The sequence below is a fragment of the Stegostoma tigrinum genome, chromosome 16, assembly GCF_030684315.1.
Source record: "Stegostoma tigrinum isolate sSteTig4 chromosome 16, sSteTig4.hap1, whole genome shotgun sequence".
NCBI classification, from domain to species: Eukaryota; Metazoa; Chordata; class Chondrichthyes; order Orectolobiformes; family Stegostomatidae; genus Stegostoma; species Stegostoma tigrinum.
Window position 1 is genome coordinate 29,284,303 of NC_081369.1, and position 26,746 is coordinate 29,311,048.

At 40.0% G+C, this 26,746-nt stretch overlaps 1 protein-coding gene across 10 annotated transcripts in view; it reads left to right on the top strand.

Moving 5' to 3' along the window:
* Positions 1–26,746, top strand: part of LOC125459639 (uncharacterized) — a 496,378-nt gene that overhangs the window by 439,323 nt on the left and 30,309 nt on the right. For 9 of the 10 annotated variants that reach the window (XM_059651678.1, XM_059651677.1, XM_048546255.2 and 6 more), the window contains 2 exons: positions 8,776–8,922; positions 13,504–13,598. In XM_059651678.1, coding sequence (XP_059507661.1) covers positions 8,776–8,922; positions 13,504–13,598 — 242 coding nt within the window. The remainder of the gene's footprint in view (positions 1–8,775; positions 8,923–13,503; positions 13,599–26,746) is intronic. The other variant, XM_059651681.1, reaches the window with a different exon arrangement.

Genomic DNA, 26,746 nt, shown 5'->3' on the forward strand with positions numbered 1-26,746 from the left:
TTTGATATGCCAGATTTGTTCATGATCTGCTTCATTTCGCATGATGACATTTGTTGTGCACCAGACCAAACCCCCTCAAAATATATTAAGAAGATAGCCTGGACCCTAACTTTCCAATCCATTCTCCTGAACGGAACAAAACCATTCAATGAGGTAATGGTGAGCCTGCACCCCAACTCTATTTACCTCCCTTAGGTGCCATATTCCTTAATATCCCTACTTGATAACATTTAAAAGCAAGTGCCAGGCTTTGCATTCCAGATGCAGACCAATTGGCAAACTACCAGTCTTGAAGCAAAACACACTTTATTCATACACTTTAGTTAAAATAGAGCAAAAGAAACAGGATATTGAAATCACTTAATTCCAGTGCAAAACTTAACAGTTTTCCAATATAGTAGCATCCTATAAACACACCCTTGGCAAAAGGCAAATTACAGTGAAGTAGTTTGTCTCACATGCAATTCTCCAGTCCAGCAGGAAAAAAACATCAAGAGAAAACTCAGAGTCAGAGAGAGATGTACTGCAGCATCCAAACCCAGCTCCATGACCCCACCATAAATAGCTAAATGTGGAGCTGGATGAAAGCAGCATCTTAGGAGCACAAAAGCTGATGTTTCAGGCCTAGACCCTTCATCAGAAAAGCTTTTCAGTTCCCATTATCTCTGGCACAATGTTAAAACCTGGTTGCAGCTGAAAGTCAAAAGATGCTCATCTTTTCTGACATGGGTAGATAATTAAGCTACTTTCTGCACTGAATCAAGGACTGTGGCACCAAGATGCTCATACTGTCACTTATCTCCACAACATCTCCAATCCTCCTTTCTCTCAGCAGCAGGTGGTTTCCTTTCTGTGGGAGACTGGCATAAGTCTGGCCCTAGAAGCATATCTAGGACAAAGTGTTACTGCAACAGAATGTAGCCTTTTCCCTTGAGACTCCATCTTGAGTGTTCCAGATGTCGGAAAGTCGACTCCTTCAAAATCGCGGATTTGCACTTTCCCTTTAAGTACTGGAGTTGAGATTGTGTTATGTGGGTCCACTTCATAGATCTTGCTGTTAATTGCACTGAGGAGTAAAATGATAATAAAGTCACTGCATTAACAAAAACAGTTTCAGAAATGCTGCACTTTATTTAGGGTTCCCCACAGGTATTCCAGATACCCATTCTACCTTCCAGATGAGGGCATGTTACAAACTTAAACCTGGGGCCTCAGTGCCTGGCTTTGTGCTCATTCTTCAGCTGAGCTCCATAATAAAAACACATCCATCATTTATGAGTGCCTAATTGTTGCAGTGTACTCCAGCCTGACAACTGCATTGTGAAGATGTCCTGAAAATTGACAAGAGTATCAATGGATACCAATAACACACTGATAGTTTATTTGAAACATATGATTTTTGTTTTGTTGACGGTAGTGATAAATGATCTTTTGTCAGAATGGTCTCAGATGTGCCTTATAGCTCAATGTGTGACTTAGCTCTAGAACATTTGAACCATCAACCTTTCCTGGCATTATTACTTTTAAAGATCTGTTGGAATAAAAAGAAACTAATATTAAATCAACAATACCACATGAGCATTGAATCAGCTGGACTAATATCTGACCAGGGAAATCTGAAATTTTTTTTATGGTTTTATTTTTAGTTTCTTTAAATGGCAAGTTTTTATACATTGAACAGGAACCAGCTGATTTCTTTGAGCCTAGAGTATGAATTCTGAAGTTTTCCAGAAAGCTGTTGTAGTCTGCCATAATCAAGCCTCACTGATTGCTGTAATACAGTTAATGTGGAGAAGTGATCTATTGTATTAATGGCACAATTCAATACTATCACACACCTAAGAACATAAGAAGTGTAACTGGCAATCCATTCTCCTGAACGGATCAAAACCATTCAATAAGGTAATGGCGAGCCTGCACCCCAACTCTATTTACCTCCCTTGGGTGCCATATTCCTTAATATCCCTACTTGATAACATTTATTAATTTTTGTTTTGAAATTTTCAATTTATTATACTAATCTTGAAAGATAGTGAGCGCGAAGGGTAGGATTTTCTCAGCCCTTCAATGTCATGGACAATGGTAAGACAATTGAGATCATATGATGAGATGGGAAAAATGAGATTCTTAATGTATGGATAAAAAAGTCCAATTTTGTACTTGATGGTTTCTATGACTAAATGGGAATTTCACCACTGAGCATCGAGAGCACCATTTGTAGGCATTGACATCACATTATTATGTAGGCTTGCCTCATTTATACAGAAGTTACTACTTCCCCAGGCACCAGAGAGAAACTGGTCAATTCCTGACATGAAAATCAGTGCAACAGCAACTTGCTGGTGTCTTCTCTAGGCCTCCACTTTGGCCAGCATTCCCCAACTTTTCAAGGGATGATCCATGGGCAGCAATTGCTGGCACCTTTGTAGCACCAGCTGCACCACATCATCATGGCATATCTCTGACTCACTTACAATGCAGACTACCACTTCAATTCTGTAACACCTTTCATTGTAACGCTGCCACCAGATTGCTTTGTCTTCAGGATCAGGTACCCATCTTTTACATCACAGGGATCTCAGCATGTTTTTTGGCGTTCACTTACATGTATGGATTTCCACCACATTTTGGCCTTGACTGTTGGAGAGTCACCATGGTGGGCATGATGAAGCTGTAGGTCTCAGGCTCAGGGGGTAAAGTGAGGAGATGAAAATGTAAGTCAAAGGGTTAGGCGGAAAAGTAGTGAATTTCACACCTGATGGGGTTGACAGGGAGGGTAAGGCAGAAAGGAACATGAAGTTTTGAGGGATGTCATCTAGATTGAGAGGCTGAGCCTGTAACCCACTCTGTGAAGTGTGACCTTGTTTCCTTCCATCCTCATCCAAATTGCAAATCTGCAATTGAAATGACAAATGGCTGCTACCACACCAGGCATGGACAGAGAAAATGTTCTTTTCTCTGAGGTAGTGGGCTCTATTTGTAAGTGATGTGAGGCCTTACAAGACACGACTGCAATATCTAGACCCTCATACAGTAGAGGTTAAAGACCTCTGTCGCCACAGAATTCTGCATATGAAATGCATGCTATGACCAACTCTGTAGGTCAACAGAAAATCTTGGATGGTCTATGAAAGTCTCATTCTAGACTGCTACACAGCTTGTGCCTTATACAACAGATTCATTATGCATAAGGTCCATGTGCAAGCATTTCAATACCCTCCTTTGTCAGAAGCCTCTTTATCCCAATGTTGGATGATGGTTGTTAAATACCTTCCATGTCTGCTGTAACTACCGACTGGTCACATTGCTGCTTTATTTTTAGTATTCCCCACATAGTTCTGAGGAGCCTATCACCAATGGATCTATACTCAGAGCATGGTGTTTCTATGGCCAATGCATTACATGTGGTCAAACAAATCGATGAGAAACATAAGCATCTGGTAGCCCAGGACCAGTAGCTGGATGTACCCTGGTTCCAGTATGGCACAAATACTGCTGATGCCCTCCTCCAGTTTTAGACCCTGAATGTTTCCAACAAGCTTTTTGCCTGCTGCTTGTGTCTGTTTTGCATTTTAGTGAAATGATTGATGGCCGACACTATGTGGTCGTCTCCTGCTTGGAGCTAAGGAGGTGCCTGGACACTGGCGGTCCTTGGAGTGTCAGTAGCCAGGGCATTCCTTCCTCAGCCAATTGCAGAGATGTACTAGTCACATGCTCACCAGCTTGTTCTCCCAAGCCTAATCTAGCTAACGTACCGGCTGTGGTGCCTGAAGTTGAGTTTGTGAAGGCTCTTGGAAGCCTGGATGGACCTGGATCATCATCCTCAGAGGTGGCGGCGGAGGAGGTGATGTCCTCCCTAGATGAATGGGGTGGATGTCAGTGATCCAGGAAAGATGCTACATGCAACAAGGGGATTAGTAGACCCCCATTAACCTTGCTGTGAGATGGATACAGGAGCAGTGTATGTAACAGCAGAGAGAAAATGGTGGTACTTACCCTCATGGAGCACAGAAGGTCATTAAACCGCTTCCTGCATTGCTGGCAGTCATACAGACTGGGGATACTACACTGACCCAGTGGAGAATGGGGACAACTACGACCAGGTGGGGGGTGTCTGATGCCATAGTCTCCTCTGGTGGTCCTGAGACACAAGGACTGCTCACCCCTCTGCCACATTACTCACCAGGTCCTGCAAATCCCTGTCAGTAAGTGCACTGTCATTCTGCCTCTGTCAGCCATCTCCAGGGTAATTATTCACACAGTGTAACTGCAAAGGCTATTCCTGGCTTTCAGTGTTTGACCTTGTGCACAGCTGGGATTTAAACATGGCAGAGGGAAACCAAGGTGATCCTGGCAGCTGTGGACACTGCTATCACATGAGAGCAGTACTGTGAGGATGAGGGGCATATAGAATGAGGTGAGCAGCTCGAACCTGTGTGAGAAAACTCTCTTGAGTTCATAGAGATACCCTCAAAACTGTCACAGCCAAATTGTGGGAAAATTCAGACCTACATACTGGCTGTATAGCATGTACCAGGATCATGTCTGTGGATGCTTTCCTTCCTTACTGGCATACAGTAGTATTTACTGGGTCAGCAGGTGTCATTAGGAAAGGTGAACATTTTTTGCTGGTGCTACTTCTTGGAATTCACCTGTCTCACTGGTTAGGATTGAGATGACTTTTTGTCCAGGGGGCCTGTTAAACTAATATGTGTGTGTATATACAGAGATGGTAGGAGATGCAGATGCTATATAAGCTGAGATAACAAAGTGTGGAGCTGGGTGAACACAGCAGGCCAAGCAGCATCAGAGGAGCAGGAAGACTGACATTTTGGCCCTAGACTTTCTGAAGGAGGATCTAGGCCTGAAATGTCAGCCTTCCTGCTCCTCTGATGCTGCTTGGCCCACTGTGTTCATCCAGCTCTACACCTTGCTGTCTCTGTGTATGCACATATATTCCCTACATGTGTATGGCGGTATATGTGCATGACCCATTTGCCTCAAGTCTTCTGCTTCTCGAGGGGCCAGTTAGAAAATACCATTCTCCCATAGTTAAGTCATTTGGCAGGTTGGGCATTATAAACAAGGCCCACATTCATCCTGGTGGAGGTGGCCTACCTCACTTTTTTGGGGTGGCGGCGGTTATTTCTATTGCAGGTTCATCCTTTCACTTTCTATCACACGTTCTCTCTCGCACTCACATCCCACCGCCCCCCCCCCCCCCCACACACACACATGCACAAATACATGCCCTCAGACATACACTCCACCATACACACACACACACACACACACACACACACACACACACACACACACACTCTGTTTCACTCTCCGTTGGAAAGACCAGGCAAGGGATGACCATCTTTTTGACTGTAATAGAGTGTTAACTCATTTCCCACTGGACTTGAAGCACTACTAGCCTTTACCTTAAAGCACTCCCAGACTTTTACAATCTAATATATATTGCATTTCCTGTAATCAGTTTGTACAATTTGTCATTTCCTTCTGGTGGATGAAGTAAAGGGGTTAATGAAAATGAAAGCATGGAGGCTCTTATAACAGGTTGCCCCCTCTTATCAAAGAATCCTACAATACCGAACAGGCTTCAGTAACAACATCAAATCCACTAGATGTTTGTAAATCAGACATTGTAAGATCCCTCAGGTGAATACAAGGAAAGGTTAATTCAGAAAAACAGTCACTTGTCTAGGTTTATGCACAGATCAGCAAAAAGGAATTATAAATTAAATTACAAGGCATATCAGTGCAGCAAAACCTGCTGTCTGCCAACATTTTAATTGAATTTTATGATGCTATTTTCCTATGACACTTGCAGAAATGGTATCACAATGGAGACAGAGTTTTGTATCGGAACTGAAAACTAACACTCCCAATTTACAGCTACCCAGTTACGTGATTTTCTTTTAGTTTTCTTTTGTTGTATAAAAATGGCTTATAACCATCAAGTCAAAAATTAATTTAATCCCTAATTGATAAACCAGAATTCAGTAGGAAGTGATCTATTCAGGAAAGCTTAATGAGTTGTCTCCAAAGTCATCACATACCAATTTAGAGAAGCTTGGACAAAAACAAAAATTGCATTAGGATTTGTTTTGCAAAAAGACATCTGTGCTATGAGCATGTACTGCCTAGCTCTAAAATATACACGTAATTATATAGAATTCAGGACGTAGAGATTAAGAAAAGGAACTGATGTAGGCCGTTCAGCCCATCTTGTCCACTCCATCATTCAACATGATCATAGCTAAACCTCTATCTCAAAGTCATTAACCCACTTTTTCTCTATACTCCTTGAGATCTTTAGTTCCTAGAAATGTACCTATTTCTTTCTTCAATAAATTCAATGGCTTTGCTTCTGCAGTTTTATATGGGAGAAAATTCTAGAGGTTCCCACCCTCTGAGTGAAGAAATTTCTCACTGCATATCATGAAACTGTGACTCCTTGTTCTGCGCCCACTGTCCAATGGAAACATTATTCTTGTATCCGGTCTTATCAGAATTTTACACATTCCAGTGAAATCCCCTTTCGTTCTTCTAAACTCCAGAGAATAGAAGCCTTGTCAACGGAATCTCGCCTTGTATGATCATCCTCCCATCCCAAGAATCACCGACATCATATCTATACAAACACAACCTCCATGTACGAGTTATTTACTCTGGTTACAATTTTCATGAAATCATACAATCTCTATATTGTAGATAGAGGCCAGTCAGCCCATTGAGTCTGCACCAACGCTCCAAATCATCCCAACGGGACCCAATCTATCCCCATAACCCCACGTAAATAATGGCTAATTCACCTAGCCTTCACATCCCTGGACATCACGGCAATTTACCATGGCCATCCACCTAACCAGTTCTGAAGAAGGGTCAATGGACCCAAAATGTTAACTCTCATTTCTTCTTCACAAATGCTGCCAGACCTGCTGAGCTCTTCCAGCAATTTTGTTTTTGCATCAAACCTGCATGTTTTCGGACTGTGGGAGGAAACTGGAGCACCCACTAGCGACCCACACAGACACGGGGAGAACATGCAAACACCACACAGATAGTCAAGCGAGGCTGGAATCAAACCTGGGTCCCTGCTAACCACTGAGCCACTGTGCCATCCAACTGTACCACTGTGCTGTCCATAGCTGCCATGTCACCTACTTTATTGCTTTTCGTAAAGCCTTTAGTGTTACTCATCAATTTGCCTCTTGACTATTATTGGCTTAGCATCAATTCACTTCTGCCATTTGTGAGAGAATGATCCTCTAAAACATCATTGTCTTTCCTACTACTAATCCAAAATGTGAGTCTCCTGGTTCTACTTTAGAGGAGTTATGTCAATTAAGGGGGAGGACAGGGTGAGTAAGAATACGGAGTAAGGCATCTCTGTTGATACCCTGATTTTAACATCTAATTTTTCCATGAACATTATAAATCCAAAAACTTAACACAAACTAATCAATGCTGCTATTGAATCTGAGAAACGAGTTTATTAAATTTGCAGCTGATGTTAAAATTTCTTATTTACATACACCTTTGAAACCAACTATTTTCATATTTGTCTATATAATAGTGAAGAAGGTGTTCCAGTATATATCGCAAAAATAACATATATGATGTATGAGTCCATTCCATACCATTTATCTAAAAGAAAAGAAGAAAAAAGATAGAACCAGGGACCAAAGTTAGGAAGAGGAATTGTATTATTTGACACATGTGGAATTTCATGTGAAAGGATGATTCTTTTACAGCTTTTACAGAATAATTAATCATCATGAAATTCAATCCCAAAGCACAAACAAAAATACCAGAATGTGATTTAACGAAAGCGGACTTTGACTATCAGTTGCAGTAGATCCATTCTTCTGATCTTCTTAACATAACACGTTTGGCCCAAATGTTGTAAGGCTGTGCATCTTTCACAAAATCTGTGACTCTATCATAAAAATAAGATTTTATCTTTTTTGGATCAGTTTGATTTATTTTATGCCACTGCATCTGGAAACAAAAAGAAACAAAGGAACAGGAATGGGCTGGGTAGCCCCTTGAACCTTTACCACCAACATTTAATGAAACTATTGTTGATCACCTGTCTAAACTATACATCTTCCTTTGCCTTATATCCCCTGATATTATTAGTTAACAGCAAACTATCAATCTCAGATTTAAAAGTAACACTAGATCTAATTAATTCCCATTTGTGGAAGAGCCTTCTAAACATCCACCCGTAAATGTTTGAAGTCTGTATTGAATGTTATTCTTGTTCCTACCCCATTACGTTATCCACTCCCTTTGTTGGCACTTTCTAATGTACTTGTTATACAAATCAATCAACACTCAAGGGGAGGGCCTAATGGTATTATCATTGAACTGTTAACCCAGAGACCCAGGGAATGTTCTGGGGACGCAGGTTTGAATTCCCACAGGGTAGATAGTGGAGTTTGAACTCAAAAATGTGGAATAAAGAGTCTGAAGGTGTCCATGAATCTATTGTCGATTGTCAGGAAAAACCCACCTGGTTCACTAATGTCCTTTAGAGAAGGAAACTGTCATCCTTACCTGGTCTGGCCTACATGTGACTCCAGACCCGCAGCAATGTGGTTGACTCTCAACTGCCTTCTGGGCAATTAGCGATGGGCAATAAGCGCCGGCCAAGCCAATGACACCCACGTCCTGTTAAATGAATAAAGAAAACCACCTTTCAGATCTTTTCAGAGTCTCCTGGAGTATACGTTTTCATTGTGTTTTGATCTTTTGCAGGCCACCGATCAAGGTCTTACCATTCTCGGGAAACAAAAGAATGGGTTTGCACCAGGCCAGCAATCTCCTTTCAGCCAGCAGATGAATCACTTGCAAGAAAGGCAGAGGATGATAGAACAATCCAAGGCACTCAAAAAAATCATGCAGGTAAATAGAGACCTTCATTTCCTTCGGAGTGCAACTGTGCTATTCAACTTGTATGCACTTACTCATTGAAATCTCATAGGACTGTCCTTTCAATGTTATTGAAAAAGAGCTAGTACACTTAGAATTGAGAAAATAGCAAACTTTTTTTTTCAAAATACACCTCCAGTTCTTGACAGTATTTATGTAATTTCAGAACTTGTAGAATGTTTTGTGAAAACAGCGTTTTTTTTCTATAATGTTCAAACGCACATAAGTATTGTACTAGTTTGAAGCAAAAAATGAAAGGCTCAGCAAAAGCTTAATCTTATGCCTTCTTTGTTATGGAGGTAACAGTTAGCATTCTAGTTTCATTGCTTTGATAGGATGAGCTGAAGTTAGATAAGATAAAGCTTGTGTGGAGCCTAAACACTTGCTTAGATCTGAGATAATGGGAACTGCAGATGCTGGAGATTCCAAGATAATAAAATGTGAGGCTGGATGAACACAGCAGGCCAAGCAGCATCTCAGGAGCACAAAAGCTGACGTTTCGGGCCTAGACCCTTCTGAAGGGTCTAGGCCCGAAACGTCAGCTTTTGTGCTCCTGAGATGCTGCTTGGCCTGCTGTGTTCATCCAGCCTCACATTTTATTAACTTGCTTAGATCTGTTGGACCAAATTGTCTGTTTCTGTGCTGTAAGCACTATAACTTCCAATAAATATTGTAAAGTCAGAAATTGACAGAGATTTTGACTTGTAGACCTGTGTTTCTATTCACTGGTAACAGACTAATTTTTGAAGAATTAGAGAATTTACCATCCCTTTCGTTGCACCGCCCCCGCCCTTCCCCAGCAGTAAATTGCACCATGGAGAGTTGCCACTTTTCACTAAGGAGGCCAAAAGCAATTGATGACATATATCCGGATTACAAGTAAAAGTTCAGTTTAAAGAGTTGAGAACTTTCTGAAATAAATTTGATAAAAGCTGCAGTTAAACAGCAGTTGATACATTTACAAAGAGAGGCTAATGAATAAAATGCTTCAGCGAGGCACATTGGGTGTTGAAGCAAGCAAGGAAGGAACTATTAGAAGGGACTGACTGAGTATGATCAAAGAAATGGATTTAAAACAGATTTTAAAACTGGAGAAGGAGCAAGATTTAGAGATGGAAGCCAGAGCATGCCAAATATGCAGTTTAAAATATGAGCTCCAGTTGCGGCTGTAAGAGGTGGAGGTAAAATATAGGAATAGCGGTAGGCCATTCAGCCCTTTGTATTAAATGGCTGATGGGTTCAGTTATGACTGATCAAGCACTTTGGCTTTTATTCACACTATCCTTATAATCCTTTATACCATTGATAATCAAATCTATAAATCTCTACTTTAAACATACTGAAATACTAAGCTGCCACAACCCTCTGTCATTGAAAATTCTAAAGAATCACAACACTGAGGAAGATATCATTTCATCTTCGTTCTAAATGGCATCCCTCTCATTTTTTCACTGTGCTCCAGTTCCAGATTCCCTAACCAGGAGAAATATTTTACCTGCTTCAGTTTTGTTTGTTTCTTTAAATATATTGTACATTTTGATGAAATCATCTCTCATTCTTCAAAACTCTAGACAATATAAGCCTAGTTTGTGTAATTTCATGTCATAGAACAGTCTTGCTATCCTTCTATGCCAATAACATCCTTCCGGAAGTAAGACCAAAACATCATGCAGTATTCCAAGTGTGGTTTAACCAAGTTCCTATACAATTGAAGCAAGACTTCATTTTTCATGTAATCAAATCCGGTTGTGATAAAGGTTGGCATTTCAATAACTTTACTAATAGCTTGCTGCGCCTGCATGTTAGCCTTAAGTGACTCATCGGTAAGGACATCTTGTTCCTTTTATTATCTACACTTTCCAACTTCCTATCATTTAAGAAATACTCTGCACATCTCAACCTCCTACTAAAGTGGATAACCTCACATTTTTCACATTTATAGTCCATCTGTAGTGTTCTTGCCCATTCATTAAACCCGTCCAAGTGCTCCTGAAGCTGCTTTACCTCCCTTTCACAACACACATTCTACCTAGCTTTGTATCACCCGCAAATTAGGAAATAATACATTTTGTCCCCGCTTCTAAATCATCAATGTACATAGTGAACAGCCGGGGCCCACGTACTGATCCTTGAGGTACTGCACTAGTCTCAGCTTGCTAGTTTGAGAAAGATCTGTTTATTCTGACTATACTTCCTGCCAATCTTGAATCCATGCTGGCACATTACCTAAAATCCTTTTTAAGCCCAGCTCTTTGACTGTACTTACACTCAGCACATGACCCCTTAGCATCATGTGCTTTAGATTTTACCAACCTCCCAGGGGATACTATGTCATAGAACTTCTGAAAATGCAAGGGTACTATGTTCATCGATTCCCCTTTTCTTTTCTAATCCTAAAGAAACCTCCAATAAGTTAGTGAAACTTGATTTCCTGTTCACCAAACCATGTCAACTATGCGCAATCAGATCATTATTATCCAAATGCCCATTTATAACAGCTTTTGTGATAGATTGTAGCATTTTCCTCCTCCTACTGATGTCAGACTAAAGTCTGTAGTTACTTCACTTCGGTCTTGCTTCCTTCTTCAATAGTGAGGTGACACTTGCAAGCTTCTAATCCACAGGATTCATTCCAGAATCTGTGTTATTTTGGAAAGTGATCACCAATTATGTCTATAGCCATCTTCTTCAACATTCAGTAATTGGAGGTGATCTCATGGGGAAGCCGACAAGGCTGTAAATTTAGAAGCCCTGAAAGCCCAGAGAGAGTTGGAGGACCTAGTAGAAATAAGAAGGGAAGAATTAGATCACAAACTCTTTTTTTGATGTGTATCAACACTTGCTTGTGTTAATGTAAGTGCTGCTCAATTAATAATTCCTAATAAATGCCCCATTATGTAGCACTAAGCTTCTTAATGGTTGTATTAAATCTCTTAATCAACTGGCATATTTTCAAAAACAAAATATGAAATTTTAGGTAACATTATTCTTCTAATATATATGAACTCAACAGGAAGAATTTAATGGTACCCACGAGAGGTGAGTGCAGAAATATGGTCACCATACTTACATCAGGTGGGTAATGGGTGAAGGATGAAGATCTGCTACCCTCTCACTTTCCCCCAAGCAGGTTCGGGGTAGGAACGTTTGAGGGCAGCCTTGCCACCTGTCCTTTAGTCCTTTAAGAACCGCTAAAGGGCATTATCCCATTACCGTTGGCAGGGGACTGACTATCCAGGGAGACTTCCCACCTCTGTGAGGTTTGCCAATAGTCTGCCGGAAAGCTATCTCCTTCAAGGGGACACTAGTCTGATACAAATGAACCTTGTATTGGGTGGGTGGGAGGGATGTCTACAAGAGGTTGTTGGGATGTCTGTGCAAGAAGCCACCTTCTTGCCTTTGCTACCAATGTCGCTTCCACTAACAACTCTATCCTTTGGAACCTCAATCAACCGATGCGCCCCTCTATCTGGGAATCCATTGAGGATCTTTATGTTAGGCCTTACTGATGGACTGGTAGTGTCCATTGCTCCCAGTGATGCTGCCTGTGTAAGAGAGCTGGCTGAAAAGCCTGATTGCATTTGAATAGCAGTCATTCTCTGGGAGGGCCGCTAAGGGGAGCTCAGTGGGGGAAAGGACACCTGTTGCCCACAGTAAATCCTAGTCATATGATAAAACACTTCTAGGCACGTGAAAAAGAAAAGTAAATTAAGCATTTAAACTTAGGAAGGTATATTGTGAAACAAAAATAAATGAGCTGTGCAGCCTTCACTGTAACACTTTATGTTGAGACAATGAGAAAACCTAGTTATTCACATTGGGAATTTCCTGAGAGTTGCTCTCTTCTACTGCTATAACTACACTCAAAGTATGAAAGCCTCATTAACATTTGAAATTATGCTGGGAGAATGTTGGATGTACGGTATAGAAAGATAATCATTACATAACAAAAAGATTAAAATATCATTAAAGTCGTGATAATCTTAAGATTAAGAAGCCCATCAAATTGATCTTAAGGAGTGAGAAATATCAAGCACATCAACAAATGTAATTCGGAAATGAACACTTCCTGTCTGCCTCAACTGATAGCCACTGGAGACTGCAACTTTCACAGCAAAATGGGAGAATTAATAACAAGTTTAAATGATTCTGCTGCCAATATTGTATTTCATAAGCATTTGAGAAAGCCGAACTGACTATATTTCATGTTGTCACAAATTTGCAGATGTTTCAATAACAAAAATAGGAACCCAACTGCTGATGTATTTATCAGTGCACTGTTAATGGCGGTTTTAATCTACATGTTCAAATGCATTGGAAATGGAGGAAATTGTGTAGTATGATGGGAATCAAAGAAATGTCAAGCTAGTTACTGACTGCTGATGGTCAAAATAGTTCTGGCTAAGTAATTCTTAAGAGTTTGACAAAATCTCACTCAGTCATGTGAATGGAATTGAGACAGTTCCATATTTACTCAGATGATACCATGTATTCACAGAGGGGAAAATAATTGCTGTGCATTGTTGAATCACTAATTGCCTAATATTTTGAAAGATAGTGCCGCATAGAGTGGATCGACTGTACTACATCTGTGGAAGCCATATGCCAATCCAGCCCAGGTATGAAGTGGACATGACTGCTCTGAAAAGGTACCGAGACTTTATGAAAGGATTCAGAAAAGAGGTTTAACAATTCGGGATAATTTTCTGAATAAGTTACAATGAAATAAGAGTTTTTAAAAAATGGAAGTATAGAAACTTGTTGACATTGTATAAAAAAGAACAACTGCTATAAATCAAAACTAAAACCAGAAAAATCCTGGAAATGCACAACTGGCCAGTCAGTATTATAAAAGACATTTAATGTCCAGATGTGTGTTCTTGATCAGACCCCCAGTTTCTGTTTCATTACCTTTATGAGAGAAGACAGTTTTGTCAATAAGCTATTCAAAAGAGAACTGATGGGTAATTCAACATCACGGCCATATTAAAATCTTGCACGTGTAATTTATTATATGAGATGTAAAGGCAGGATTTTAATATGGGTCTGAATGATGGCAGCTATGCTGAGATGTGGGACAGAACCTCTTACGCTTTTCGCAAGCATCGTGGTGGATACTCACAAGGCAGTAACAAGTTGCCAACTAATGGAAATTACTATTTGCTCAACGCTGTGTTAACAGCATAATTCACCTGATTATTATTCAGCCTCCCATCTTACCAAGCTCGTGAAACAAGATAAAAGATACAAGATACCCCTCATCCATAGACATTGACATCCAGATCTGCCAACACTCAACCATCATAGCACCTCTCTGCTACACTGACAGGCCACTTAGGAAGCACAGAGTTGCATTATGGGGCACGCAGACAACTAATGTTGAAAGATTGCAGCAGGGACACTTCGCAAACACACAGGCTCTTAGCTGATAGATTGGACCAGGCTAAATCTCCGGACTGTTTGTTTGCTCTCTTATGGCTTGCACAATTAACACCTCCCTGCATGCACACAGCACCCATGTCATGCAATGCCTGTTAGCACACTGGCACTTCAGTTAAAGACAAAGGCTGTTATTTCTACTGCTTTGAGGTGCTGTTAGGCACAAAAATGCCAACAGGCTGCTCATCTGTAAAGGTCAGTCGAAGTAGACACCTTATCAAACAGCTACAGCTGCCTGTGTGGCAAACACTCTGCACAGTCATTCAACTAAAAGGCCATGTTGGGAACTGGTGGGGGCTAATCCTTACTCAGTCCAGTTTGGGTAGGCATGGGGTGCACTGTTAGTCAGGTATCCTGCTACCGCCAGTTAGGGGCACAGTCTGTACTCAGTCGAGGGATTTCACCACAGCCACTCATTCACTGGGATGTTCACAATCAAGGGATCAGTCCCAGCGCAGTCTAGGGAGTGTTCAGCAGTCAGTTCTGTTGGGGCAGCACAAGCAGTCAAGGGACTTGCACATCATCAGTCGGGGAACTGTAAAGACAGCAGTCAAGGGTCTGGTCAGACTGTCTCGGGGCTGCTTGTTGAAGTTGTTCACAGGTCTGTGGTGAATGCAGTCTTGGGTGTCCATCCATCTATATTTCAGGTGGATCTAGTAGAAGGTGTGTAGCACAATGTGGAATCATTGCCAGAAGACTGTGGGAGCCAAGTCTGGGGTAGTTTAGAAAGCAGAGACATTTGTAAAGGTGAGGATAAAGACAGTGATGGGAGAAGCTTAGGAAGACTGGGTGTATGTGGAGCAGCATAGTAGGCTGCAAGAGATGACAGGAGCAGATTACAGACATTGACCATCACCATGGTGTTCACAACAAGAGCAGAGAACAGCAAGTTGGACATTACATAATGTTAGGGTTCAGGGGTAGGGAGGACAGCTGTTGGTGAAGTTCGATGTAGAGGGGATTTTACATGGTGCAGATGGCCTGTCAGGTTAATGTGACATAAGTGGAAGAGCTATCTAGCAATTAGGTGGGACCTGGCACTGACAGTGTCCATAGTCAGCTCTGTTTGTTGCCATGATTTCCCGATCTGTAGATGTGAAGTGCTACGAGAAAACGCCTGGGACAACTGCCAGGGCAGGTGGAGGCACTGTCAGATTGATGGGTGAAAGCACACCCAAGACCAATATCTTCAGCAGCCCCATCGTCTGGTCTAGCACAGCCCTGGTCATTGCATGCACAGCATTGAAACTTTACTCCATATCAAACAGGAGATTGTTCAATGGTGTCAAGTACCATGGTGTCATGAGCAGTAGGTTGCCCTTATCCCCCAGGAACCAGCCTCGTGAGGCACCAGAATCCTCAAAAGTACACAAGAATGCACTAGGATGGAGAAGGTGTGGGAGCTGCCATAGTATCAGGCATGTATCTCCAAATAGTGGTGACAGTGATCATTTGACATGGAGAAGTGAGAATTTATATTGGTGACCAGGGAAATTGCAAAAAGACTAAAAAGTTATTTTGCATCTTTCTTCACCAAAGTAGATACAGAAATCTCAGGTTACCAAGGAATTAGTGTAACTGAAGCACTATAAATAATTAGTATTAGTGAAGAGGTTATACTTTAAAGATATTTGGATTGAGGGTTCATATATCTCCCTGACCAAATTAGCTTCATCCCAGATTGTTGAAGGAAGTTACAAAAGAGACAATGGAGACATTGGCTGTTACCTTGCATAATTCTATAGATCCTGGAAAGGTTTCTGCTGACTGGAGGACCGCAAATGTAACCCCACAGTTTAAGAAGAGATAAAGAGAGTATAGACTGAGAATAGGGTTGAGGTTAGTCAACAGAAAGTAGGGAGTAGGAATAAATCGATCATCCTCAAGATGGTAAGCTATTACCAGTAGCATACTGTAAGCTTCAGTGCCAGGTCCACTACTGTTCACAATCTATTATAAGTGATTTGGATGTGGGGACCAAATGTTATATTTCCAAATTCATTGAACGACATGAAATTGGATGGGAACATAAAGTTGAGAAGGGTGAAAGGAGACACCAAGTGGCCTTGGATGGGCTAAGTGAATGAACAAGAACATGCCTGATGGAATAGAATGTGAATATGTGTACCATTATTCACTTTGGTCAACAACAAAAAAACACAGAAATGCAGTATATTATTTAAATAGTGAGAGATTTAGAAGTGTTGGTGTCCAAAGGGATCTGCATGTCCTTGTCTATGGGTTGATAGAAACTAGCATGCAGGTGTACAAAGCAATTAGAAAGGCAAATGATGCATCAGTGTTCATTACAAGAGAAATTGCGTAAAAAATTAAAAACATCATAATACAGAAGTGGAGACCCTTGGTAAGACATCACTGGAATATTGTGTACAGTTTTGATCAGAGTCCCTGGAAGGAAAATGTAAATTATAACATCATAATTTAGGCTAGGAAAGCAAAAACTGAATAAAATACTTACAGCTGGATTGAGTGTCACTTGCCTTAGGCACCAGAAGGCATGGTTCTAGCAAGCTAAATCAAGTACCTTAAAAGCAATTTAAGCCAAGGGTATGGACCCTGGAGTATCTCAAAACTAGAATTATAAAGAACAAGGGGGCAGTTTAGAAGACTAGGCAGCTCTGGTTTAGCAGAAGAAGAAAGTTAAGAGACTTTAGCAATGTTGTAGAAAAGGCAAGAGATCCTTCATTAAATCTGCATTAAAAGGTGGGAAATATTGTTGGAACACCACGAATGTGAGAAGGGCATTGTTTATTGAAGCAGCAGTGGGATTAATTTAGTACAACTGTTAAGGAAATGAGATTCATTTACTGTCATTAGAATCATTTATCTGCCACGTAATAGGTAACTATCAGAAAGTGTGCAGAAGCTGGACGTTAATCACAGAAAAACAAGAAGTCAAACAACTACCTATATTTTTGAGCACATATATTTATGAAATGTGTGGGGACCTGGAAGATATTGAACAATTTGGATCATTTCCAGGTTAAAAAGGATTTTAAAGCAGGGTTTTGAAAGGAAACTATGTGGTTTCTTGGAAAAGAGTACATCAATTTAATCTGAAATGTAATAGACTTGTTGGGTAGAGAATATCTGATGACTTTGGAAAATAGCTAAAACTTTCGAGAGTTAGAAATATGGTTTATTACCTTTTTTTCCTGAAAACCTGACTTTGAAGAGACTAAGAATCCTTGCACAATGATTATTGCTCATAACTCTTTCTAAACTTCATTTTTTGTTTGCTCAACCCTGAGGTCTAAGAAGAAAGAATGTCTCCAAAGCATCAAAGTTGTAAAACTATCTCTCTTGTTTTCTTGGTTGCACTGTTTGGGAACCTGACAAAGTCATGCTCACCTCAGTATTTTGATTACCTGGTAAACTTTGAAACCTTATTCTTCCTAAGGGAAAAAGGTGATCCAGCCTTTTGACAACAGCTATGATCAAGGTCCTGCTGGTAAAGTAGCTTTTTTTTAAGCCCGTCCTTAATTGTCCAGAGGGCAGTTAAGAGTCAATTATATTGCTGTGGATTGGGAGTCACATGTAGGCCAAATCAGATAATGATCGCTGTCACCTTCCCAAAAGGACATTAGTGAGCCAGATGGGTTTCCCCCAACAATCCAAGATGAATTCATGGTCAACATTAGACTCTGAATTAAGTAAAAGTCGGGAATTAAAATTCCACCATCTCCCGCAGCAAGATTCAAACCCATGTCCCCAGAACATTACATGGATCTCTGGATTAACAGTCCAGTGATAATACCACTTGACTATTACCTCCCTGGTAAGATTAATGGCATGCTATAAGCAACATTCCAATGTTCAGGGTATCAGATAAGAGAAAACTTGTGTACTTCATGAAGAATTCCTACTCCCAAGTAAATATATGTCTTCCTCAAAAGGATTGAAAAATTTAATCAGCAAAACCTAAAGTGTTTCTTTAAACTAAGTACTCTAACCTATTTGAGACAACAAAGTATAGAGCTGGATGAACACAAGCAGCATCAGAGGAGCAGTAAGGCTGACGTTTCGGACCTAGACCCTCCTTCAGAATCTGTAGTTCCTATTCTAACCTCTTTGTCAGGTTAGAGAAGCTTAATGCCAAATACAGCAGTGTCACACAGAGCAAAGATGCTTTATCATTGTCTCTGCATCCAGGAATATTTTGCATCCTTTTATGAAACAAGTGGAGAGACAACTTGCAAAAGATCGCCCAACAAGATATAATTTCCTAGTTACAAAATCAACTGAACTGTAACCAGACAGTTATTGTAATAAATCTAATGGGACCATTCAAATTTATGTTGACTTTACAGTGTTAATTAAGGTGGTGGTGAGAGAAATCCATTCTGTCTGCAGTTGATGAGAACTTACCTAAATTTTGCAAAGGTTTTCATAGAATTTAATGCAAACACTAGAATTTGCTCGGTGCTATTGAACAAGCAAACACAATTGCCATCCACATCCATAACTCCATTTGGGAGATTTTCTTTTCACAAACCACTATTTAGATTTTTCAGACTTTGCCAGTATATTACTGGTTATTGCTGTAAGAAGATACATTGGTCAAAGCTTTTCATTTTTTTAATCAGGACAACTCATGAGAAATTTTAAAGCAGGAGTTAAACAATACTTATATTAGGTGAGGGGGAGTGCTGATTCATTGGCAAATAGATTCTGTTTGGTAGAGTTGTGCCATAAAAAATCCTCAGTTGGTCAGGACTAACATAATGCCAATGTGAAGCATTGTTTAAATTTTCATCATTGTATAATCCTTACAGTGTGGAAGCAGGCCATTTGGTCCATCAAGTTCACACTGAACCTCTGAAGAACATCACACCCATACCAACTCCCCTATTCTATCCTTCTAACACTGCATTTCTCATGGCTAATCCACTTGACCTGCACACCTTTAGACAGTGGAGGAGCACCCAGAGGAAACCCACACAGACACAACAACAATGTGTAAGCTCCACACAGTTGCCCAAGGGTGGAAATGAACTTGGGTCCCTGATCCTGTCAGGTAGCAGCGCTAACCACTGACTCACCATGCTGCCCAATTTTAAAACTTTACTCCCATTGGCCAAAGCGCTGGCCATAAAAATCAACCAGAGATTTGCTGTCACTTTTTTGTTAAGGTTTTGAGGAAGTAATCAAGAAGATTGTCTACTTGGACTATAGTAAAGCCTTCAACTAAGTTCCACATGTTAGACTAATTAGTAAAGTTAGATCATGTGGGATTCAATGTGAGCTTGCCAATTTGATTGAAAATTGGTTGAATGGCAAGACAGAGAGAGTGATGATGGAGGGTTGTTTAATCGGACTGGAAGCCTCTGGCCAGTGTGCTCCACAGGGCTTGGTGCCAGATCCACTTTTGTTTGTCATTTATATAAATAATTTGGAATTGAGTAAAAAAGGAATCGTTAGTAAGTTTGTGGATAACACCAAAATTAGTGCTATGGCAGACAGTGAAGAAGGTTATCGAAGCTTACAAAGAGATCTTCATCAATTGGACCAAAGGGCTGAGGAGTGGCAAGTGGCATTTAATTTGGATAAGTGTGAGATATTACATTTTGGTGAATCAAACAGGGGCAGGACTTATACAACTAAAAGTAGGGCCTTGGGGAGTATTGTGGAACAGAGAGATCTAGGGGTTCTGGTACATATTTCCTTGGAGTTTGCATCACATATGGAGAAGTTGTTAAAGAACATGTTTAGCATGCTTGCTTTCCTCGCTCAGACCTTTGAGTTTAGGATTTGGGATGTTATATTGAGGTTGTACATGTTGGTAAGGCCTTTTCTGGAGTACTGTGCGCAGCTCTGGCCACCCTGTTATAGGAAGGATGTTATTAAGCTGGTAAGGGTTCAGAAGAGATTTACCAGGATGTTGACGGGAATGGAGGGTTTGTGTTAGAAGGAGAGGCTGGGAGTTTTTTCACTGGCCCATAGGAAGTTGAGGGTTAACTTTACATGGGTTTATAAAATCATGAGGAATATAGATAAGGTGAAGGGCAAGTGTCTTTTCCCTGGGGTGGGGAATTTTAAGATGAGGGGGCATAATTTTAAGGTGAGAGGAGAAAGATTTAAAAAAAGACATGAGGGGCAGCTTTATTACACAGAATGGTTTGTGTGTGGAATGAACTTCCTGAGGAAGTGGTGGATGCAGGTACAGTTAGAACATTTAAAAGACATTTGGGTAAGTACATAAATAAGAAATACTGGGAGGGATATGAGCCAATTGCAGGCAGGTGCAACTAGCTTAGTTTGGGATTATGGGTGGCATAGATTGATTGGACTAAAGGGTCAGTTTCCATGTTGTAGGACTCTGAGTTGAAACTGGTGCAGTGTGTGTACATGTTTTTGCTGTATACAAAGTATAGGGCTCTGTGTATTAATATGTAGCTTCCAGAACAGACATGCCTGCCACATTGTGAATCCATTCAATGATCCTAAACTCACTATATATCTCAACGTTCCTTTTGGCTTAACAACAGCATCCTATTACTGGTGATCACCACACATATTGCTACTACTTCATAGCAGCATGAAACAGCCAGTTTAACCTGTTAATCAAACTTTTGACTGGGTACTTCTCCGTACCAGAAATGTTGGCATTAGGCTCATTAACATTTTTGCATGATATACATTAAGGAATTATCTGTTCGGACAGTCATTACCTCACAGAATGGCTTTGTGCCATATTTCAACATCAGGTTTTTATCAAGTTGTTATGAGATTGCTGATTAGGCCTATCTTACAGTGCCAGTGGAATGGTAGGGATCCTGACATTTATATTGATTGATGAAGATGGTTTGCAGGAGACAGTAAAAGAGAATCTCCAGCCAGTTTCTCGACAAGTTACATGAAGGAAAGAAAACTCAATTGACTGCTCCACTTCAAAGGTGAGTTTGAGTGCATGGTGGCACCAATTAAGCCATCTTCCCTCTGATTTACAGCTCAGGGATGTAGGTAAGGCTGACTTGAAACAGTTTTTGAAAGCTATCCATCAATATATTCATGGTCCAATAGATAAAACAAACCAATCAAACTGGAACAGCAGGAACCAAATTAGGCACTGTCCTTTACAAAAACCATAGCAATTGTTTGAGAGATGATTCAGCATTTTATACTTCTGACAGTCCTAATTCTAATTTAATATTTGACTGATTGTGTTGCTGTTCCAAAATACACACATGTATAATTTAAATAATGGAAAAAAAATTGATTGGGGAGAGAAGCTGTATAAGAGTTTAAGGTTGGAGAGAATTGACGCTGAGGCATCACATAATACGATGCTGTTACATGGACTTGTGGGCAGAATAGAACAGGATAGGATCTCAGAGGAATAAGGCCAGGACTTGTTCATCATTTGTCTATCAGATCAATGTAAGCTGTCATTCATTTCTAATGTGCAATAACCTACTACTTGTTCAATACAAGAACACCTTCTGGTTAAACCAGTAAACTTGCTTTTCTTTACCACACCAAGCAAGCCCTGTCAATTCTTAGAGGATCAAGACAGCAAACTTACACATGGTAAGAGGCAGACTCCATTTAGCTACATATACGACATAATTGTCCAATCATAGGAAGGCCCAATGTTGTCTTATATAGCCCAGAGGAAGGTCCTGCTCCTCTTTCGCCTGTAAGAAATTTTAAAAGAAGAAACAGGCTGGTATTCCAATAATTGCTGATCCCACCAATTTTATTAATTACCCTGCTGACACCTGAAGTTAAAATAGGTTAGGTCTCAATGAGCTCATCAGAATCCAATTGTGTGTTTAAAATGGATCCTGCTGGCTTGAGGTTAGGTGTCTTCATCACATGCAATAACATTATGAAATTACATAAATCAATTAGCAACTACAACTGATTAGGTAAAATTCCACTTCTGTAAAGATGATAGGAGTTGAAATCTGCAAGCTGAGGAATTAGTTCATCACAAGTAAGAATGATTGATTGCAGACATATGCATTCCAGCAGGGTTACAGAGTACAAATTAGTAGCAAGAAATCAGTGGTTTTCTCTTCACCAACTCAATGGTTCTGTTCAATCACAGGCAACCAGTACGCCAAGTAAAATAGTCTACCTCCACACATAAAGACAACCAAACCTCCTCTTCCTTCATATGGCTCAAAATTGTTGACATGTTAGGGGGGAAGGTGAAAACAAATATTTTTCAAATTGATAGTTGTTGCATTTGGCTTCATCAAGAACATTTTCCAAAATTCTAAATGACTGACATTTGTACATTATTGAAGACTACAGTACTGATAACAGCAGATGAATGCTACCTCAGGGTTTATTTAAATTTAGTAGTCAGAAGGAAACATTTTGCTTTCCTTGTTAAAACTAATATATTGAGCAGCTCAGTCTATTATGACAATGACCTTCAGTGTATCATATGTTCAAAAGTAAATGCAGGGTGCATTATTAAATGAATTCATGCACCAGGCCTAACCTTGCTTAATTAATACACTGCATTGAAGTTTATTTAATCTTATTCAGTTATAGTTTCCTGAAAGGGTTACAGTGCCATACACTTATAGATGCCAAGCCCTCATTTATCTGTTTACACTTTTGGGATTTTAAAATGCAGGGCAGCTGAGCAGTCAGTTTGTGTAGAACTTGATGACTAGGTAACTTCCGATGTAATTATATTGATTTGCACACTTTATTTATAGACAACTACATCTGATTAAATAAAATTGCAGCTGGATGGACAACTTTGTCAGACATTGCTGGAGTAAACAGAATGATTAATCTAATTAAATGCTAAAAAACAATTATTGTGAAGTTTGTAGATTGAGACATGGTTTCCGTTACATGTAAAGCATCAACTGCTGTGAGAACCATTTGATGTTCAAAAAAACAAGTAATGACAGCACATATACTTTGTGAGATGGTACCATTTTGCTTTAATAACTTGTGTAATTAATTTCCTTTTTAAAGCTTAATATGTGTTTTTTGTTTGAGAGCAACTGTTTGTCTGAGAATCATATTCCTCTGTATCCCATGGTCATTATTATGCTTAGTACTGCATACAGATTGGTAATTTTTGGAAACATTACCTAATGATATTTTTATTAAATAATCTTTAACTGCACTCAAGTAAAGATTTTATTCTATGGGACAATGTACAACTACGAAGCATGTGTGTATTATGGTAAGTTCACACTAATTACAATTTAACAAATATTCCCTTAACTTCACTGGGTATCAATTGTTATTTAATGTGGAGTTCATTTTGATTGTTATATAATTACGAGTTGACATTTTTTCTTTTTTTTTAATGATAACAGAAAGAAAAGCAAAATTCAGTGAACGTTGGAGCTCTGAAATAAACACCAGAAAACACTAAGCAATTGTCAGGCAGCATCTGTGGAAATGCAAAGAGATTTAATTTTTTAGCTCACTAACCTTTCAACAGAACAAGGAGATAATTGATATGAACAGACTATTATATTCCTTTTGTTGGCTTTGTATTCATTCAAAGGTTGTTCTTTTCTAACATGGCCTTTACCTTATGTTCACTATGGCTTCCACCGCCAATAGATGTTAACTCCTCTTTTATGCAGGCATTGATTTAAGGAGGCAAAACTCTGTGCTGTAACTAGTGAATTAGGATGCAGTATAAAGCTACATCTTCCGTCGTTATACGGCAGAGAATGCAAGCAGGGACAGAACATGATTTGTGCGTTGACTGTTTGGGGGTGGGCGTCCAGCTAACAAGGTTATCTTGCCATACTCAAACTAGGCAGAATTTAATGGAACATTTCAGTCTGTGATGTTTTCAACAAACAGCATTCCCTAGATATTCTTAGTTATTTCACCAGTGATATACCAATCTCATAATCTTCACAATTTTAATTGGCTGTCTGGTGAGTGCACTTCTTGATAATCCAGTTTCTTCTCCAGAAGTGATCAGAATTTTTGTTGCAGTTTTTCACATTTGTATTGTCTTTCCCCACTGTTTTTGTGGTAGGTACACAGCATGTATATATGGTAATTGAATAGGATTACCTGGCATGTGGTTGCACTTGTACTCTCAGTTCTATTACTGAAGAAGGAGTGCACAGGGTTGGAATTTTGATTAATTGACTTTTTGTTAAGGGTAGCATATTTAAGAATTCACCAAGTAATCTTGTCCAATATAATCTTGCTGAGATGGGTCAACTCAGTGAAAAGAAACTGAGTCTTAACTGTTTTAAAATTTTGCCAAGTCTTCCCTTAAATGGATAGGTCAACTTTTCATTAAAACAAATTGCTAGCCATAAACGATGTACTTGAGATTTTTTAATGTAAATTATCATTCTTTTTTGTTACAATTCAAATGTAATGAAAGAATTTCTAGATCTTTCTTTTTCTGTTATCTTAAAATTTGTGAAAATATTTGCATTATTGATTTTAAATTTGTTACGTATTTCCTTTCCTCTGACTCTCCCATCTTAAGCAGTATAGCCCGCCCGGAGAAACATTACGGTTGAATCTGTTTTTTCTCAAAAGAAGGGTGCTCCGCATTTCTGAGACAAAATTATGATCATGTCTCCCTCAGAAATGCAACGCCAGATTCTGATAGTTCGATCGTAGCACACAAACTGTTGTTCCCCTTTACACAACTGTCAGCCACAATTTTCTGAAATTTAAAGCTCAGGATCTGAGGAGTGCAATGAGACCTGGATGTCATGGCATGGTGGCTTTCATTGCGAGAGGATTTGAGTCTGGAGTAGAGGTGTTTTGCTGCAGTTATATTTGGCCTTGGTGAGGCCACACCTTGAGTACTGTGTGCAGTTTTGGTCTCTTGGTCTGAGGAAGGATATTCTTGCTGTTGAGCGAGTCCAGAGAAGGTTCACCAGACTGATTCCTGTGATGGCAGGATTGACGGATAAAGGAAGACTAGATCGACTGGGCTTGTACTCACTGGAATTTAGAAGACTGAGAGGGGGTCTCATAGAAACACATGAAATCCTGATGGGACTGGACAAGCTAGATGTGGGGAGAATGTTCCTGATGTTGGGGAAGTCCAGAACTAGGGACCACAGTCTGAGAATAAAGGGATAAACCATTCAGGACTGAGATGAGGAAAAGTTTCTTCACTCAAAGTTGTGAACCCATGGAATTCTGTAGCACAGAAAGCAGTTAAGGCCAGTTCATTAGATATATTCAAGATTGAGTTGCATGTGGCTAAAGGGATCAAGCGATAGGGAGAGAAAGCAGGAGTGAGATACTGAATTGTGTGTTCAGCCATGGTCATATCGAATGGTGGTACAGGCCTGAAGGGCTGAATGGCCTACTCCTGCACCTATTTTCTGTGTTTCTGTGTAAGGGGCCTGGGGGATCTGTAGTTGGGGCTGTGTGAATAATTCCTAAGTTGTTGCACCAGAATGCTCCAAAGTCTTTGATTTAAATGGAGAACTTTCGGAAGGATCCAGGCATAGAGAAAATGCTGAGCAGAAAGTTCAATTTCCCAGGCAATAGCTTTGGGGTGTACTATGATGGGGATTCTACAGAGGCCCTATGAGCAACTCTTACCCACAGTGGAATAGGGACTGTCTGGCCGATGTGTTCATGAGCTTTACCTGTATTAACATGGCCCCATGGCTCACTGGAGACAACCAGCATAACAGTTTCTCTGGAGTTTCACTCACTTTTTAAAATACATGATTTTTGCTCAGCTATTTCTACACTGCCACAGAGACTGTAGGAATCAACCATGTGGTGAATCACTGATGCAGCAATGTTCCACTATGACCCATCTTGGAATGATAGGGTTTTAAAATAATTCACTTGTGCACAGATTTTTGACCACATCTTTTTAGTTGGGCAGATATCCTCACAGTTTGAATTATTTACAATCAGATAACCTTAGACTGGTTAAAGCATAGAAGGATACCATTTTACCTGTCAAGTCCATGCTAGCTATCTATGAAAGCAATTCATCTCAGCCTCCTGCTTTTTGCTGTAGTGACGCAAAATTCTCTTCATTTAATGATCTGTTCAGCAATTATGTTTTCTCGTCCTGCTGGAGTGATAAGTTGCATGTAAACATCCTTAAATTTCTCCAAACATGTTAATGGGTTCTGCTCAGTATATACAGTTGTCTCAAACATATTACTGGCAATATAAATGTTGAAAAGTTGTAATGCCAACACCAAGCTCAAGGTCTCCTTCTCAACCGTGGAATATTTCTGTTGATAAATATTCAATTTCCTGGAGAAGTACTTGATAGGTCTTTCTATCTTCTTGCCGTCATCTTGTAAGAATACAACGCCGACATCCATATCACTCCGCTTGATGGCCAACTTGAATGGCTTTGCTTAATTAGGTGTGGCTAACACTGGGG